The 18736-nt window shown below is 41.4% G+C and overlaps 1 protein-coding gene across 1 annotated transcript; it reads left to right on the top strand.

Annotated features, from left to right (window-relative positions):
* The first annotated feature begins 1122 nt into the window (after window positions 1-1122).
* Window positions 1123-17575, top strand: LOC103702210 (transcription factor Pur-alpha 1-like). Its single transcript, XM_008784544.4, has 5 exons — window positions 1123-1616; window positions 1720-1767; window positions 16432-16575; window positions 16674-16916; window positions 17015-17575. Exons 1-5 carry the CDS (start codon window positions 1362-1364, stop codon window positions 17165-17167), a joined length of 843 nt encoding a protein of 280 aa, XP_008782766.2. The 5' UTR covers window positions 1123-1361; the 3' UTR covers window positions 17168-17575.
* The last annotated feature ends 1161 nt before the right edge of the window (window positions 17576-18736 follow it).

Here is an 18736-nt window from a genome sequence, read left to right on the forward strand (position 1 = left end):
CTTAACATTGACTATGGTCGGCTAGAGCCTTATCGGAAGAGTATCCACCCAAGGGTCTTCCACAACATCCATGCTGTACCCATCTCCAATCAGCCATCTAGTATTAGCCAAAGTAGTGGGAATATACCTATTGATCTCTCTCCATATGACGGAGCATCTCTGGCTACTTTGAACTGCCTCGCCTTCCGTAATCGATCCGTAACGGGCTATCATTACCTAACTCCAAAAGCATTAAGGCTCAAGAACCAGTCTTACCGTATATTTAGCAATTAGTGCCTCTCTCTTCGTAAATGGAGACCGGACACCCAACCCTCCTCCCCGTATTGGCTGGCAAACGGTATCTCATGCCAGCAGGTGCACCCCATGTCCGCCGCTACACGAGCCCCACAAGAAGCTCCGAAGCAGTCGCCCAATCCTCAACAGCACCGTCTTCGGGACAACCGTGTTGGACATGAGATAAACTGGCATGGAATTGAGGACCGATCTCACTAGAGTCAATCTTCTCATCATGAATAACGAGACAACTCTCCAACCCTCAAACCGCTTCTGGATGCATAAGGCACTCCGTCGTCTGCAATCTCCTCTTGGTGATAGGGACGCCTAGGTAACTCCACGACCCCTCTTGCTCCCTCATATTAAGATGGCTTACTTCATCCGTAACTTAGTTTTCGAACTGAAGCAGATGGTTGACTTGAAGAGATTTGCCTTTTGACCTGATACCTCTTAGTAGTCCTCCAAAATGTTTCTAAGGGTCAGTGTATCCTGAATGTAAGAAATTGGTCGGGCACCAGAGGCTGGCTTCCAAGCGTCCAATGTCCGCTTCCGATACGCTGCCTGCAAAACTCGAGACAATACATCAGCACATGTAACAGGATAAGGGACAACTTTAGTGTAGCCCGATAGGCAGCGATATTCTGTTGTTCAAAATAGAAGAGGATGACTTCTATACACAGCATCGAACCTAACTGATTTAAGTTTGGTGAAAGCTCTTAAACACGAATATGAAAAAGTCCCAGCGAACTGCTCTCAGATTTTACCGGTGCAATGTTTCAACGGTAAACTTACGCACCCAAGGGGCGTGAACAACCCGCGGCGGCTCGATTAAAAAGGGACGCTCTCCAAACCATGGCCTCCGGTCAAACCCCTAAACCCACCCCCACCCCAAACCCTAATCCCATCTCCTTTTCTGCTACCTCGCCGGCGATTCCAATTTCTCCCCAATCGATTCGTCCACGGGAGCGGAAGGATTGCCTCCCGCCAGGGTTAGGGTTTTCGCTGGAGCAAGTGCAGGAACTAGGGTTTTTGGTTTCCCTTGCTAACATCTAGATTTGGGGACACAGAGACGTTCTTAAGTTGGGGCGATGGAAGGGGGTTCGGGTGGGAACGACGTGGAGCTGGTGTGCAAGACGCTGCAGTTCGAGCACAAGCTGTTCTACTTCGATCTGAAGGAAAACCCCCGTGGGAGGTACCTCAAGATCTCGGAGAAGACGTCGGCGACGAGGTCCACCATCATCGTCCCTGTCAACGGCATCGCCTGGTTCATCGACCTCTTCAATTACTACGTCAACACCGACGAGCAGGATGCTTTCAGCAAGGAGCTCAAGCTCGACACTAAGGTCAGAAAAATCCAATCTTGGCTTAGGTTTGTTGGGTTTTTCTAGTTTAGATACCTTGGGTCTGGGACTTTGTGCTGATTGATGCTGTCTTTGTTGCTATTAGGTGTTTTACTTCGACATTGGGGAGAATAAGAGGGGCCGCTTCTTGAAGGTAGAGCCTTGCTATGGCCTTTCTTTATTTCACTTTACCTTTTTTGATTAGGTATGATTGCTTGGATACACTCTTTTACTTTTTTTGGGGCATGTTATAGTTTTCGTTCAGTTTCATGACATTGCGACCAGAATCGGATATAGCTAAGAACCTTTGGTAAATGATCTTCTGGGAATTCGATGGACTGTAGTCTCATGTTCAATTGTCTGATAATGATGTTATCTTGAATTTACCAAAAGCGGAGAAGGTTTCTTTTCAGGAAAAAGAAAAAAGAAAGTTAAGTGGGCCTGCTCGGATGTAGGACAGGCTCATAACTGAACGTGGGAGTCGGCTTGATATTTTTGGGAGTTTCTTTGCTGTGTCATGGAATCGGAGGAGGGTTATGCTTTTATATTTTAAACTGTAAATGTGTTTTCATGACCTCTTTGCTGGCCGAGCACATGGTTATGTAATGGGGGCCATCTGAAAGCATTGTGATGGCATGCGCGGAGATATATTGGCCATATTTTTAAATCATGTTCTACATGTTGAATTCTGAGAAGAAATGCATGTCAGTGTTGATTTCAGATATTCCTTCCTGTGTAATAGTAGAGAAATTGCCAATATCTTGCTTACGTTCAGTTGGAAATATCTATTTGCATTATAGCTTTTTTCCATTGTATAACTTTTTTTCTTTTCATTATCATGGATTCATTCTACCCCAAGAGTTGGCCACATGGCTACATATGTTGTTTTCAAAATTTGCAATCTGATGGGTGCAGAGCATTGTATTGTCTATATTGGGTGCTCCATAACAATTGTAACAAAAAATGTGTATAATCACCAAAACAATGAGAAAATAAAATTGCAAGTTTATATATTTCATAAACTGCTTAAAAGAATAATAAATGTTCAGTGTCAATAGAAAAACAATATATTGTATGAAGAAATAGAGCAGTGAAAATATTCAATAAATAAATTATCTGCTAAAAGATGATGAATTCTACTCAGAATGTCTCTCCATATGTTCAGTAAAAGAGTAATTTATTACTGACTTTGAAGTTCAATCTTGTGTACAATTAGACCAATATAAAGAAGTAGAGAAGCATTGAAAATATTCAAGAATGCTAAAAGATGATGAATTCTTCTCATTATGTCCCTCCTCATGTTCAATAAAAAATAATTTATTACTGACCTTGAAGATCAGTCTTGTGTACAATTAATATAAAATGATTCACTAAAATGATTTGAGTAAGAGGTTTGTCTTCTAACTTCTAAATCACCCTAGCTAGATAGTTTGATTTTGAAAGGAATATATAGACATATTGTATAATTTATAATTGTCTATATAAATTTCTGGCTGATGATGTAAGATCTTTTGATATATGTGTTTGTAACTTGTATTTTTGCCCCTTAAATGAGTTTGAATCATCTCGGAAAGTTGCTACATGTTGATGTTTTACATGGACCAAGTACCAATGTTTTATGTATGATTTTTTTCTGCCTCTAGATGGAACAAAAACTAGCTAGTTAAGGTTTAGATTCCCATCCTAAAATTGTTTTCAGTCCTACATTCATGCACAAACAGTAAAAAAAATTTTTTTTTTGACAGGTTTAACTTGAACTTGTTTGGTTTGAATACATAAATGTGTATGTATTGTCTACCTTGGACAATTTTTTGACAGGATGGTGAAAATCCGTTACTAATATCTGTCACGCCCCAAATCTGGACCATGACACGGCCGTGCTATTGCTATCTTATGCACACAATAACACGAAGCCACATAAAATTTCATAATAAAAATAAATAGTTTCATTTACTAATGTCATAACATTAGTGAAGAAGTTGGAACAGTACAGAGCTTCTAAAATCTGATTATTACATAACATTTTCAATTACCCCAACCCTGAATAACATCAAGCTCCCTGCTCCTAGTGGTCTTAATCATCTGTAGGAAAAAAAAGTAGATAAAAAGGTATGAGCTACACAGCTCAGTAAGTAACCAGGTACTATCTTATTGGATCAAGTACAATTATGCAAATGCAGTGATTAAAAAGCCAATAGTTAATGTAAAATAAAACATTTTATAGATGATATACACAAATCAGGTCATAAAGCAATGCATGTTCTATCCATAAAAATTCATAATCATGATAATGCAAGTCATATAAAAATATTGCCATTTATCCATACTTTATAAAACATACTCTCAGACGGATGTGCTGCTATGGTCACTATAATCCCGTGACAGGGCCTGTTAATCTTAGTCGACTAATTCTGTTATTCGTTACCAACTTTAACCCGTTGGCAGAGGGCCTGTTATTCTTTGGATGCTAGCTCCAGGGTGTCGACTGGCCTCTATTTCTAGAGGTGGTCATAGCTATCTGAGAGTTCATAAATCATATTCTTTTTCTTTCATAAATCATAATCATCATAAATAGGTTTGAAAATGATAAATGGCATTATATAATTTAAAATGTATAAACATGCCTCAAATATCATTTTTCATGCAGTCTAACATAATCATAATTTCATAACTCATACATCATCAAATATTCATGAAGGATGCTCTTTAATCAAATTCATGTATCACATGCAATCATATACTTGATCCTAATTTTGAGGAAAATATATCATAAGCAATACATTTTCATAATGATGAATAAACAGTAATTTAAAAACTTTAAGATCAGTGCCAAGGTTACTTACAGCAATATGCTTTCCAATTTCTTACGTCCGGGTGACAAATCCTTGATCACCTAAATAAATCACATAGGGGTCACATTATTCTCTATTTATTTCATAATTTTCTAATTTATCATAACATGAATTTACTTGCTTGGATCTCAAGTCCAATTTATTTAATTTAGAGCCCTTGGCCTCGATTTAGAACCAGATTGGGTTCACGTAGGTCAATTGGGTCTTTAATTAAAGAATTGGGCTCGGTTCCAATCAAATTTGGCTAAACCCTTTTTTTTTTTTTATTTGGGCCTAACAGGTTCGGATCCGTACCCGGATCAGACCCGTTAGGTCGGACCCGTTAAGGGTCTCTCACTTCTTTTTTTTTTTTTTTTTCTTTCCTTTCCTTTCCTTTTCTTTTTCTTTTCTTTTTCTTCTTTTCTTCTTTTTCTTTTCTTCCTTCTTCCTTCTTCCTTCCCGTACCTTCTTCTCCCATTTTTTTTTTTTCTTTCTTTTTCTTCTCCTCCTCTTCTCTTCTCCCGATTTCTCCTTCCCCCTTTTCTTCCCATTTCTTCTCCCATGGAGGGAGGAGGGCGAGCTCGGGAGGAACGGGCAGCGGCCGATGGCGCCCGGCGGCCGGCCCGCGGCGCCCACGGCCACACCCGCGGCCGTGCCCGTGGTCGTGCTCGGGGGCGCATCGGCGGCCCGCGGCCGCGTCTGCCTCCCGCTGCCGGCGACCCGCGTCCCACGGCCGACGACCCGCGGCCCACGGCCGAGGCCGGTGTACGCGGTTGCGGCTGCGGATCACCCACTGGTAAGTCTTTTTTTTTTTTTTTTTATCTTCTCCTCCCCCTTCCTTCTCCCGTGAAGGGGAATAGGCTCGGGAGAGGGTCGGCTTGGGGCCGACGGCACCAGCTGCGCCTATGGCAGCCTCGGTAGCCGCGGTCTGCCTCCCCCTCTTCATCTCTCTTATTCTTTTTTTTTTGTTTCCTTCCTCCCCTTCTTTCTCCCGTGGAGTGGAGATCGGACTCGGGGAGGGCCTGAGCCACAGCCGGTGGCGCTCCCCGGCCGGTCAGCGACACCGGCCGCGCCTGCAGCCGCAACTGGTGCTCGCGGCCGATGGCCTGCGGCCGCCGTGGCCTGTGACCGATGCTGTTCGGCCACCCCGACCGACGCCCGTCTTTTTTTTTTTGTTTATCTCTAAGCTGGATCTTAAAAAATAAATGAAGAAGGGCTTTACCTGCTTTGAAGGGGATCGTTCGTCTCCTACTCCGACGATGCAGCCCTCTGCTCCGACGGCGTGGGTCTAACACCGGATCCTGCCAACCGTGAAGGTTTGTGAGAGAGAGACAGTGGAGAAGAGGGAAGAGGATGATGAAATTCCCCACCGATCGAGGCTTCTTGAAGCCTCCGATTGCTGGGAAAGGCGGGCGGTTGTAACTGCCCACCATCGTAACGCCTGCACGACGGTGTAATGCCCCCCCCCCTCCGTTTCTCTTGGGAGTGGGGCGGTTATCACATTCTCCCCTCCTTATTAAAATTTCGTCCTCGAAATTTACATACCTGCATTGTCAAAGAGTTGTGGATGTCTTGCTCGCATATCCTCCTCAAGTTCCCATGTGGCCTCTCTCTCCGAATGGTTGCTCCACTGAACTTTCACATAGGGGATGATACGTCGCCTCAGGACCTGCTCCTTATGATCAATGATGCGTATAGGATACTCTTTATAAATCAGGTCTCTATCAATCTGCAGGGGCTCGTGCTGTACTATATGGCTGGGATCAGGAATGTATCTCCGTAGAAGAGAAACGTGAAAGACATTATGCACACTGGATAACTCTGGTGGCAAAGCTAGTTTGTAAGCAACCTCCCCTACTCTGGAAAGAATCTCAAAGGGTCCAATGTAGCGAGGATTCAATTTACTATGTCTTCCAAATCTTGTAACACCTTTCGAGGGTGAAACTTTTAAGAATACAAAGTCCCCCTCCTGAAATTTTACTTCTCTTCTTTTCTTATCTGCCCAACTTTTTTGTCTATCTTGAGCTGCCTTGAGCCTTTTTCTGATCAGTAGAATCTTTTCCTTGGCAATCTGAACTAATTCAGGGCCCAACAATTTCTTCTCTCCAACATCATCCCAATGTAGAGGAGACCGACATTTTCTTCCATACAAGGCTTCATAAGGTGCCATCTGGATGCTAGAATGATAACTATTATTATAAGCAAACTCGACTAGTGATATATGATCATCCCAGCAACCTCCCAGATCAACAGTACTAGTCCGCAGCATATCCTCCAGGGTCTGGATCGTCCTCTCTGACTGACCATCAGTCTGAGGGTGATAAGCAGTGCTGAGTTTCAGATCAGTGCCCATAGCAGTCTGGAAGCTTCTCCAAAATCCAGATACAAAGCGGGGGTCCCGATCAGATATAATGCTTACTGGTACCCCATGTAAGCGCACAATATCATCAATATACCTCTGAGCCAGCCTGTCAAGTGAAGTGCCAACCCTAAAGGGTAAAAAGTGAGCTGACTTCGTGAGGCGATCAACAATTACCCATACTGCATCATTCCTCCTTACTGTCCTCGGAAGCCCAGTAACAAAATCCATAGTAATGTGCTCCCATTTCCACTCTGGAATCTCTAATGGTTCTAGCAAACCAGCCGGCCTCTGATGCTCAGCTTTTACTTGCTGACATACCAAACACCGAGCTACAAATCCTGCTATCTCTCTCTTCATGCCGTTCCACCAGAAATGTTCTCGTAAATCTCTATACATTTTAGTGCTGCCGGGATGAATAGAGAAACGAGACTGATGAGCTTCCTCCAGAATCTCTCTTTTTAGATCAGCATCCATGGGCACACATAATCTACTGCCAAAACGCAGAGTACCATCCGGGTGGATTCGGAGTTCGGGTCGTAACCCTCTCTCCACATCATTTCTAAGCTGACATAAATGTGCATCTGTCTGTTGAGCAGCTTTTATTCTTTCTATCAAGGTAGGTTGCACCAACAAACTAGCCAACATACTTCCAGCACCCTTGGTAATCACCTCGATCTGCATCATATCAAAATCTTTCAAAATCTGCTTCTGAGTAGTAAGCAAAGATATGGAGCCTACTGCTGACTTCCTACTGAGAGCATCTGCCACAACATTAGCCTTTCCCGGATGATATTTGATGCTTAGATCATAATCTTTTAGTAGCTCAAGCCATCTTCTTTGCCTCATGTTTAATTCCTTCTGAGTAAATATATACTTTAGGCTTTTATGATCAGTAAAAACCTCACAAGGCTCACCATATAGATAATGTCGCCAAATCTTCAGAGCAAAAACCACTGCTGCCAACTCCAAATCATGTGTCGGATAGTTCTGCTCATATGGCTTCAGCTGTCTAGAGGCATAGGCTACTACTTTATCATTCTGCATTAGTACACAGCCCAATCCTTTCTTGGAGGCATCACTATAGATAATGAAACCCCCAGTACTGGTTGGCAAAGTAAGAATAGGAGCAGATACCAGCCTTTGCTTTAGCTCTTGAAAACTTTGCTTACAATCTTCACTCCATACAAACTTTGCTCGTTTCTGGGTCAGACGAGTCAAAGGAGTAGCGATCCGAGAGAATCCTTCCACAAATCTTCTATAATAACCAGCCAAACCCAAGAAACTTCTGATTTCAGTGACATTTGTAGGACGAGGCCAATCCACCACTGCTTCTATTTTCTTTGGGTCCACTGACACCCCTTCTTTAGAGATTACATGACCAAGAAATGCAATACTATCCAGCCAGAAATCACATTTGCTCAGTTTGGCATATAATCTATTCTCCTGAAGAATCTGTAATACCACTCTCAAGTGATCTTCATGTTCTTCTTTGCTCTTAGAATAGATCAGTATATCATCAATGAAAACAATAACAAACTGATCCAAATACTGCCTAAAGATCCTGTTCATCAGATCCATAAAAGCAGCTGGCGCATTGGTTAGTCCAAATGGCATAACTAAAAATTCATAGTGCCCATACCTGGTTCGAAATGCAGTCTTCGGCACATCATCTGCTAGGATTTTCAATTGATGATACCCAGATCGCAGATCTATCTTGGAGAAGACTTGGGCACCTTGTAGCTGATCAAATAAATCATCAATCCGGGGCAGAGGGTATTTGTTCTTCACTGTCACCTTGTTCAACTCCCGGTAATCAATACACAGCCGCATACTTCCATCCTTCTTCTTGACAAATAGTACAGGAGCTCCCCATGGTGAAACACTCGGGCGGATGAATTTCTTCTCTAGAAGTTCCTGTAGCTGAACCTTCAACTCTCTCAGCTCTGCCGGGGCCATCCGATAAGGAGCCTTCGAGATAGGCCCAACACCCGGTAAGAGATCGATCCGAAAATCAATCTCCCGATCAGGAGGTAATCCAGGTAGATCATCAGGGAATACTTCTGGATACTCTCTCACAATAGGGATATCCTCTAGCCTTGTTTCTTTTGTAGTGTCTGCCACACAAGCTAGGTAGGCCTGACACCCCTTTCTGAGGGCCTTCCTTGCATTCATTGCAGAGATAATGTGCAAAGAGGGATTCTTAGTGGGTGCATCACCCTGATAGAAGATTTCCTGTTCACCAGGTATCTGAAACACTACCCTCTTGCCAAAGCAATCAATGTGAGCATGATATTCAGACAGCCAATTCATACCAAGGATGACATCAAAATCATACATGTCTAACAGTACTAAGTCAGCCAAAAATTTTCTGTCCTCTATCTGAATTATGCAGTTTTTATGAACAGAATCCACCACTACTGTCTTCTTGAGAGGGGTAGCAACAAGTAAAGGCTCATCTAACTTATCAGGCATAAGATGCAAGGATGCAGAGAACTTGGAGGATATAAAGGAATGTGTAGCGCCAGAATCAAATAGTACTGAAGCATCAACAGAGTTGATGGGAATCATACCTGCCACAACTCTGTCACTGGCACTAGCATCCTGTTGTGTCAGTGCGTACACCCGTGCAGCTCCTCTCTGCATCTGATCAGTTGGTCTAGAAGGTCCAGATTCAACTTTCTTTTTGTTCGGACAATCTCTGGCTATGTGTCCTGGCTGCCCACATATAAAACAAGCTCCCATCCTCTTCAAGCAAGGACCAGTATGCATTTTACCACAGTAATCACAAGCTTTAAATTTCTTCTTGCTAGGAGGGCCTTCAAAGTTCCTTGACCGGTTCCTCAGATTTTTTGACATCTCGGGCCTTTTCTGTTCACCTCTTTCCTTCTCTGATTTCTTCAGATCTGTTTCTACCTTCAATGATCTCTCCAGGACCTCTCCATAGCTGGTGAGAATCAGAACTGACAACCGGGATCGAATGTCGTCCCTCAAGCCCTGCTCAAATCTATTAGCCTTGCTTCTCTCAACCTCTATCATTTGAGGACAAAACCGACCCAGCTCAGTAAATTTGTTGGCATATTCTAGCACAGTCATATCATCTGTCTGCCTCAGAGATAAAAACTCATTTTCTTTAGATATTCTGACTGACTCAGGAAAATACTGGTCATAAAACATCTTCTTGAATTCCTCCCATGTCGGTAGCTCATCCTCACCCTCGAGTGCAGCTTCAATAGCCGTCCACCAGAACTCTGCATTCCCCTTCAGCATAGGGATAGCCAATCTGACCTTTACTTCTTCGGGATATTGCAAGGCTTTGAACATCTTCTCTACCTCTCGAATCCAGGTCTCAGCAACCAGAGGGTCAGCTCCACCGTCAAACATAGGTGGGTTGAGCCTACGGAATCGCTCATAGTAGGACTCAATGGACTGTGCAGGTCGGACAGTGGCCTGCACATGCTGCTGCATCTGCATCTGCATCTGCTGCTGCACCTGCTGCTGCATCTGCATCTGCTGTTGCATCTGCTGCTGCATCTGTTGCTGCATTTGCTGCTGCATCTGAAGGAGCTGAGTCATCACCTGACTTGCTCCTGCAAAATCGGCATGGGTGGCAGCTGGGTTAGGAGTTTGCTCGGCTGGCTGCCTGGCAACTCCTCTCCCTCTTGCTCCTCTCCTCCGAGCTGCAATATTTGCCAAGACTTCATTCTCTCTGTTCCTCATTTTCACCTATAAAAAAAATATTAGCATAATTCAATTAACTAATTTTCTTTATTTTGAATATGCCGAATTTAATTTAACAGGACTTAACTACCCATTTTCCTTACTAAAACTTTTTTTTTTTTTTTTTACCCTTTATTAAACCTATTGCTCTGATACCACTAGATGTCACGCCCCAAATCTGGACCATGACACGGCCGTGCTATTGCTATCTTATGCACACAATAACACGAAGCCACATAAAATTTCATAATAAAAATAAATAGTTTCATTTACTAATGTCATAACATTAGTGAAGAAGTTGGAACAGTACAGAGCTTCTAAAATCTGATTATTACATAACATTTTCAATTACCCCAACCCTGAATAACATCAAGCTCCCTGCTCCTAGTGGTCTTAATCATCTGTAGGAAAAAAAAAGTAGATAAAAAGGTATGAGCTACACAGCTCAGTAAGTAACCAGGTACTATCTTATTGGATCAAGTACAATTATGCAAATGCAGTGATTAAAAAGCCAATAGTTAATGTAAAATAAAACATTTTATAGATGATATACACAAATCAGGTCATAAAGCAATGCATGTTCTATCCATAAAAATTCATAATCATGATAATGCAAGTCATATAAAAATATTGCCATTTATCCATACTTTATAAAACATACTCTCAGACGGATGTGCTGCTATGGTCACTATAATCCCGTGACAGGGCCTGTTAATCTTAGTCGACTAATTCTGTTATTCGTTACCAACTTTAACCCGTTGGCAGAGGGCCTGTTATTCTTTGGATGCTAGCTCCAGGGTGTCGACTGGCCTCTATTTCTAGAGGTGGTCATAGCTATCTGAGAGTTCATAAATCATATTCTTTTTCTTTCATAAATCATAATCATCATAAATAGGTTTGAAAATGATAAATGGCATTATATAATTTAAAATGTATAAACATGCCTCAAATATCATTTTTCATGCAGTCTAACATAATCATAATTTCATAACTCATACATCATCAAATATTCATGAAGGATGCTCTTTAATCAAATTCATGTATCACATGCAATCATATACTTGATCCTAATTTTGAGAAAAATATATCATAAGAATACATTTTCATAATGATGAATAAACAGTAATTTAAAAACTTTAAGATCAGTGCCAAGGTTACTTACAGCAATATGCTTTCCAATTTCTTACGTCCGGGTGACAAATCCTTGATCACCTAAATAAATCACATAGGGGTCACATTATTCTCTATTTATTTCATAATTTTCTAATTTATCATAACATGAATTTACTTGCTTGGATCTCAAGTCCAATTTATTTAATTTAGAGCCCTTGGCCTCGATTTAGAACCAGATTGGGTTCACGTAGGTCAATTGGGTCTTTAATTAAAGAATTGGGCTCGGTTCCAATCAAATTTGGCTAAACCCTTTTTTTTTATTTTATTTGGGCCTAACAGGTTCGGATCCGTACCCGGATCAGACCCGTTAGGTCGGACCCGTTAAGGGTCTCTCACTTCTTTTTTTTTTTTTTTTTCTTTCCTTTCCTTTCCTTTTCTTTTTCTTTTCTTTTTCTTCTTTTCTTCTTTTTCTTTTCTTCCTTCTTCCTTCTTCCTTCCCGTACCTTCTTCTCCCATTTTTTTTTTTTCTTTCTTTTTCTTCTCCTCCTCTTCTCTTCTCCCGATTTCTCCTTCCCCCTTTTCTTCCCATTTCTTCTCCCATGGAGGGAGGAGGGCGAGCTCGGGAGGAACGGGCAGCGGCCGATGGCGCCCGGCGGCCGGCCCGCGGCGCCCACGGCCACACCCGCGGCCGTGCCCGTGGTCGTGCTCGGGGGCGCATCGGCGGCCCGCGGCCGCGTCTGCCTCCCGCTGCCGGCGACCCGCGTCCCACGGCCGACGACCCGCGGCCCACGGCCGAGGCCGGTGTACGCGGTTGCGGCTGCGGATCACCCACTGGTAAGTCTTTTTTTTTTTTTTTTATCTTCTCCTCCCCCTTCCTTCTCCCGTGAAGGGGAATAGGCTCGGGAGAGGGTCGGCTTGGGGCCGACGGCACCAGCTGCGCCTATGGCAGCCTCGGTAGCCGCGGTCTGCCTCCCCCTCTTCATCTCTCTTATTCTTTTTTTTTTGTTTCCTTCCTCCCCTTCTTTCTCCCGTGGAGTGGAGATCGGACTCGGGGAGGGCCTGAGCCACAGCCGGTGGCGCTCCCCGGCCGGTCAGCGACACCGGCCGCGCCTGCAGCCGCAACTGGTGCTCGCGGCCGATGGCCTGCGGCCGCCGTGGCCTGTGACCGATGCTGTTCGGCCACCCCGACCGACGCCCGTCTTTTTTTTTTTGTTTATCTCTAAGCTGGATCTTAAAAAAATAAATGAAGAAGGGCTTTACCTGCTTTGAAGGGGATCGTTCGTCTCCTACTCCGACGATGCAGCCCTCTGCTCCGACGGCGTGGGTCTAACACCGGATCCTGCCAACCGTGAAGGTTTGTGAGAGAGAGACAGTGGAGAAGAGGGAAGAGGATGATGAAATTCCCCACCGATCGAGGCTTCTTGAAGCCTCCGATTGCTGGGAAAGGCGGGCGGTTGTAACTGCCCACCATCGTAACGCCTGCACGACGGTGTAATGCCCCCCCCCCTCCGTTTCTCTTGGGAGTGGGGCGGTTAGACCCACGCCGTGAATGTTTTACTGTTTCATGCACAAACAGTAAAAAAAATTTTTTTTTTGACAGGTTTAACTTGAACTTGTTTGGTTTGAATACATAAATGTGTATGTATTGTCTACCTTGGACAATTTTTTGACAGGATGGTGAAAATCCGTTACTAATATCAACATGTGTTCATGCTTGTTTCTTCATTCATTTTCTCTTTATTCAAATGGGAATGTCTATGAAGAATCATACTTCTACATCTTAGCTTAGCATATGCTTGTTGTGCTGGTAGGGGGGATGAAGGCTCACCAACATGCTTAATTTAAGTATTATGATTTTGATAAATTATGTATTTTTTTTTGGACAAGGATTAATGTTTACAATATTTGTCTATCAATGTAAAATTTGGTTATGGATGCTTGTATGCTTGTATCGAGTAATATTTTGATATGGGTTGGGAGGTAAGGTTCTGTGATTTCTTTGGTTGAGTCATGTTGGGTTGCATGAGATCTTACTGGTCAGGGTGTTGATCTTTCCTGAAGGCTAAGCCAAATTGGGTGATTCAAATTCCTAGAACCAACTAGCTGCTTTAGCTGTGCTTGTTTTTCATTGATTTGAAAAAATCCTGAGTTTAGACCTTGTTAAATGTGATACCATGTCATTTTACAAAGTTAGTCAAAGCTATATCCTTAAATGAATGTGGCATAATGTATCTGCATCTTTTGTCTTTGGTTGTATTAATAGATTATTGGTTTTTAGCTCATGATGAATTTATGTGACAAGTTATGCAAATGCATTTCTTTATATAGTAATTTTTGGAATAAACAATAAACAACGAGGTAGAATTTTAGGTTATCTTTGATTTAGGTTGCATTTATTTATGCATGAAATACCAATCCTGGGAATTAGTTAACTCTGAAATTTTCAATATTTTGCTAAATCCTCCTAAGTCCGAAATGCACATACTTTTATAAAAATGAAAAGCCTGTAGAGAAAACTTCTTGACTCTTATCTAGCAAGATTTGCATACTCTCTTCCACTCTTAGGCATTGTTGAGTCTCCCCCATCTCTTTAAACAATATTAAAGCACTCAACTTCATCCTTCCTGGGATTGCTTAGGAAGACAAAGTGGATACATACTGCTTCTCACTCTGTCTTGATATTCACCCAGTCTTTCTCTCTTTGCACTTGCCCCAACCATTTGCTTTCATATAAGATAAAAGTAAAATGATAACATTGTATCTGTCAAATCTCACCAAAATTTCACCAAAGAGAAAAGCAAAAGGGAGGGTCAAAATATATGCTTTTCAAAATCGCCTCGATGTAAGGAAGCTAACTTTCATTTTGGTTAGCTAAATATTGCCCTATAGTCTACCAAGGTTTAATAGTTCTTCAGATATCTCACCTATGACTTTGAACTACATATTTAGGTTTTTCGGGAATTCTCCAAGCCCCTTTATATTCTGATTGAAGCTCATGCAATGCCCAAAGTTCAGCAGTCTTACTTGATTAATTCATCTCTCTCAAATTAGGAACCAATTAAATCACTCAAGATCAATTAGCATTTAAATTTTGAATTTTTGATTGCTACAAATATTGAATCTACAATGTATGATCCCAATATGGTTATATTTCTCATTTAAGAGTCTCTCTGTCTCTATGTTACTCTCTCTCTCTCTCTCTTATAATGATCCGTTTAATATAATGTCATTTCTTAGTATCATTTTTTCAAAATTTATATGCTATAATTTTAAATATTATATCAGTTTTTCTCAAACATCCATTGCATGTGCTTGATTGCTAATGAATACAAAAGAGCTAAAAGGTTAAAAAAAAAAAGAAAACCAGCACTACGTTGCCATTGCTAGGCTTTTTCTTTCTCTTGTTTCTAACCAATTTTTGTCAAAAGATCCAAACATTTCAAATCATTATGTTCGTGGCAAGTTTTTGAAGTTCCGTCTGCAGTTGATCTGTTTTGACCGAGACTGGTCCAAAACTGATTGAATTTCTGGTTTTGGCCGGTTATGGAAGTGTTTTAGCAATTTTTGCGGAAACTAACCTAAATTGACATTTTTTTGTTTAACAGGTGTATATGCTCAATATTCTCTAATATCTTGTAAAATTTTCCAATATTGTTCAATATCACGTTTATCCAAAGTTCTAGTGGTCTAAATTATATTGTTTTTGGCTAAGCTTTGTTGTTATAACGGGCAGCATGCAATCTTGATATATATCTTTATTAATTAGAAAGAGTGGATGTTCCTATGGTTCTTTACTTAATTGAGTTTTCTTTTCTCTTTCTTTAGAATAAAATGTATGTTAAAATGAGCTAGTGTAATAAAACGGGATTTTGTTTGGATGGATCTTTTCTTGCTTAAACAGATAATAAAATATGCTTAAATGATTTTCTCTTGCTTCGATTAGTTATTAAAATAAAATAAAATATGCTTAGAGAGAAGTTTAGTTGAATACAAAAATTAGAGCAAATATTTGAAATCATAAATAAAATAGGAAAATAAGAAATTATAAAAATTTGATAACGTATAGAATTGATTGTAAAAATTAGCCAAAAGTAAATATTTTTAACTCATTAAACTTTAGAACAGTTCGACTTGAAATATCTAAACTATGATCCTAAATGACTCAAAATATATTGAAATGAAGTGTAACAACTTGATTTTTTTTCTTATTCTTCTATTTTTGATTTTTTTTCTTAATTTTTGGTGAAAACTCTGAAACTAGGAGAGGAGCTCTGCCGAAACCAAAACTCTACATAGAGGACTGAAATTGAAACTGTGCTTAAGACCTTGCTACACGCGTAATGTACCGTGGTTTCATGCATCTTCTGCTACCAAGATAATTTTAGGGGGGACGCTTAAAAATTATGTTATTGCATTTTCTGGGACAGTATGAAGTTACCTTACTGTATCCAGCAATAAACTTAGATGTGCTCATGGAGTTTTGCCCTCTCTACAGAGAAACAGTGTTAATAAAAAAAACCCTGATTGTAGGATTTTTATGACCTTTTTCAAGTCCCTGGACCCTAGGGAAATGAGAAACCTCATCCAATATAAATATGTCCTAGATGTGAGATGGAAATGCTGTTTATGATTTCAAGGTCAAAGGGTTGTAGTTAGCATCATCTTTCATTTTTATGGACATGCTGTAGGATTCTTCTGTGCCTGGGTATGCCAGCCGAAGTAACATCACAGGCTCTTGATTTTACAGAGCTTCCACAACCTATCAAATAAAACTAATATTTTACTTCTTGTCTAGATTTCAGAAGCATCGGTCAACAGAAATCGTAGTACAATCATTGTTCCGGCAGGAAGCTCTGGCGAAGAAGGATGGGCAGCATTTAGGAACATTTTGCTGGAGGTTAATGAAGAAGCTTCCCGACTTTTCATTGTACCGAATCAGGTACGTGGCTGTATTACTGGTTTTCGACCAAGGTTCACTGCATGATGTTTTTCTGAGCTTGCAACGTTTGCCAATGCTTTCTTATAATACCAAAACAGCAACATATGGAACCTTCAGAGCGACTTACAGGACTTTCGGATGATGTTGGGGCTGGATTTATATCAGGCCATAGTGCCCAATCAGCATCTGCATCAGATTTGCATGTTGACCGATTGGCTGACTTGCCTCCTCAGGATGGTATCGGAGGCATGGGGATGTCTAAAGTAATTAGGGCAGATCAAAAGAGGTTCTTCTTTGATTTAGGGAGCAATAACAGGGGTCATTTCTTGAGGATATCTGAGGTACAATGGAGTATGGAGTACTTGCTGAACAACTATTACCAATTTCATTGTTTTTACCAGTGACAACATCATGGCTGACTTACTGTATCGACGTGCAGGTTGCCGGTGCAGATCGCTCATCAATCATCCTTCCCTTATCTGGTCTGAAGCAGTTCCATGAAATAATTGGTCATTTTGTGGAGATAACCAAGGACAGAATTGAAGGAATGACTGGTCCCAATGTGCGGATGGTGGAGCCGGCACAGAGATGATCCTTTTGGAGGAGGATTCTCAATCCCCTTCAGTTCTACAATTAAGCTGTTTGATCTTGATAAAGGCTTCGTGTAGATCATGCTCTATATTGTTATTCATGTCTGGTGGACAATAATCGTTTACTTATTCCAAGGTGGAGATGGAGTTATTTGCCAAGCTTTCTTTTCACAACGAATAATGGAGAAGGAAACTAGTATCCTGTAGCTTGTGCGCCTGGTGGCATAAAAAAGGCTGTGCCTGCATTGCTGATGTCTGAGAATAATTAAGTTTTTGTTGCTATTGTGTTAAACGCGCCATCTTGCTTTTTTCGAATGCTGGCAATGCGATGTGATGTGCAAGTGATTCCGTTATGCAAGTACTGCAGGTACGCAATCATCAGCCACCTTAATGATGGTTGTGTTAAGAAATTTTTTATTTTTCTTTTGCAAATATATATTTTAGTAATCGGATGATATGCTTTTCTAAAGAGTTAATCATATTACCTAGATGATATGATTTTAGTACCAGATTCTGGCAGGTATGAGAACCATCTATTTATTTCTGTTGTGCGTGCATGTGTGCTCGTGGGCCGTGAATGATAGCCTTGTTATTATGAGGGGCAGATTGCGTTTGGAAACAAATATGCTTCAATTGGTATTACTCGCCTTGATTGTTAACACTGGAGACGCAGGAGATGTGTTAATTCATATCTAGATATGTGACTGCATGCTGCTGATATCTAAGTTTATCTAGGTATGTGAGGGCCTGTTTTTTTGATGTCTAAAGTTCGTTCAGGTCTGTTGTGCCTTACCGTCAGGTTCTACTTCATCCACTGGATTCGGATCCCTGGATATAGATCTGGATCAGGATCCTGCTCAATAAGATATGGATCTTTATAGAGGGAGATACCCACTAAGTCTGGTGCAGGTACAAGAAGGCCCGGCTCTTTCTGGATCAGATTGAAGTCTCGGATCCATTAATACGAGCAGTGCGAGTAGTAGTTCAATGAATAGTAGTTGGAAGCAGGCAGCTTAATAAGGGAATTTTTTCCGGATATATCTATACATATAGCACTGAAATGCAGGTTGCTGATCTATTGGTTCCATTTTTTTTCTGCTTAAATGTCGGGCCACTGGAAGGATTTCAACGTCCATATTGTGCCATCATCCTAGATCAAATCATCAGTTTCATTTCCACGTCGAATAGGTTGCATGCTGGTGCCATTCTGTTGGATCCATTTGCGTACCTGTGCATTGGGTTGCAAATTAATGTCTTTGACAAAATAGTGCCACCCGTGCGAGTTCCTAGTCAAGCAAATCCAAATGCTCCTCGTGTGCGAGTTCCAAATCAAACCATGCGAGCCGACATATGCTATTATTTTCTCTGAGGACACAAATCTAGATGGTTGATAGATGCGGATGCAAACAAACGCCCGACATGGACGATTCCGACCTTCGCTTGCTACGTGGATGGAGGATATAACATGCTTCCAATCATCAGTACGACGATAGGATGGACTCTAACGCTGAGCGATAAAATACCGAAGACAGGTGCGCGAGACCGGTATGAGGTGGATTGGCGTCCAAGAT

The sequence above is a fragment of the Phoenix dactylifera genome, chromosome 3 (assembly GCF_009389715.1).
Source record: "Phoenix dactylifera cultivar Barhee BC4 chromosome 3, palm_55x_up_171113_PBpolish2nd_filt_p, whole genome shotgun sequence".
Classification (NCBI taxonomy): Eukaryota; Viridiplantae; Streptophyta; class Magnoliopsida; order Arecales; family Arecaceae; genus Phoenix; species Phoenix dactylifera.

Coding starts and splice junctions, on each gene's coding strand:
- LOC103702210 (XM_008784544.4), top strand. CDS start 1,362: ATGGAAGGGGGTTCGGGTGGGAACGACGTGGAGCTGGTGTGCAAGACG. Junction 1,768..16,431: donor AGAGGGGCCGCTTCTTGAAG/GTAGAGCCTTGC, acceptor CTTCTTGTCTAG/ATTTCAGAAGCATCGGTCAA. Junction 16,917..17,014: donor ATTTCTTGAGGATATCTGAG/GTACAATGGAGT, acceptor ATCGACGTGCAG/GTTGCCGGTGCAGATCGCTC.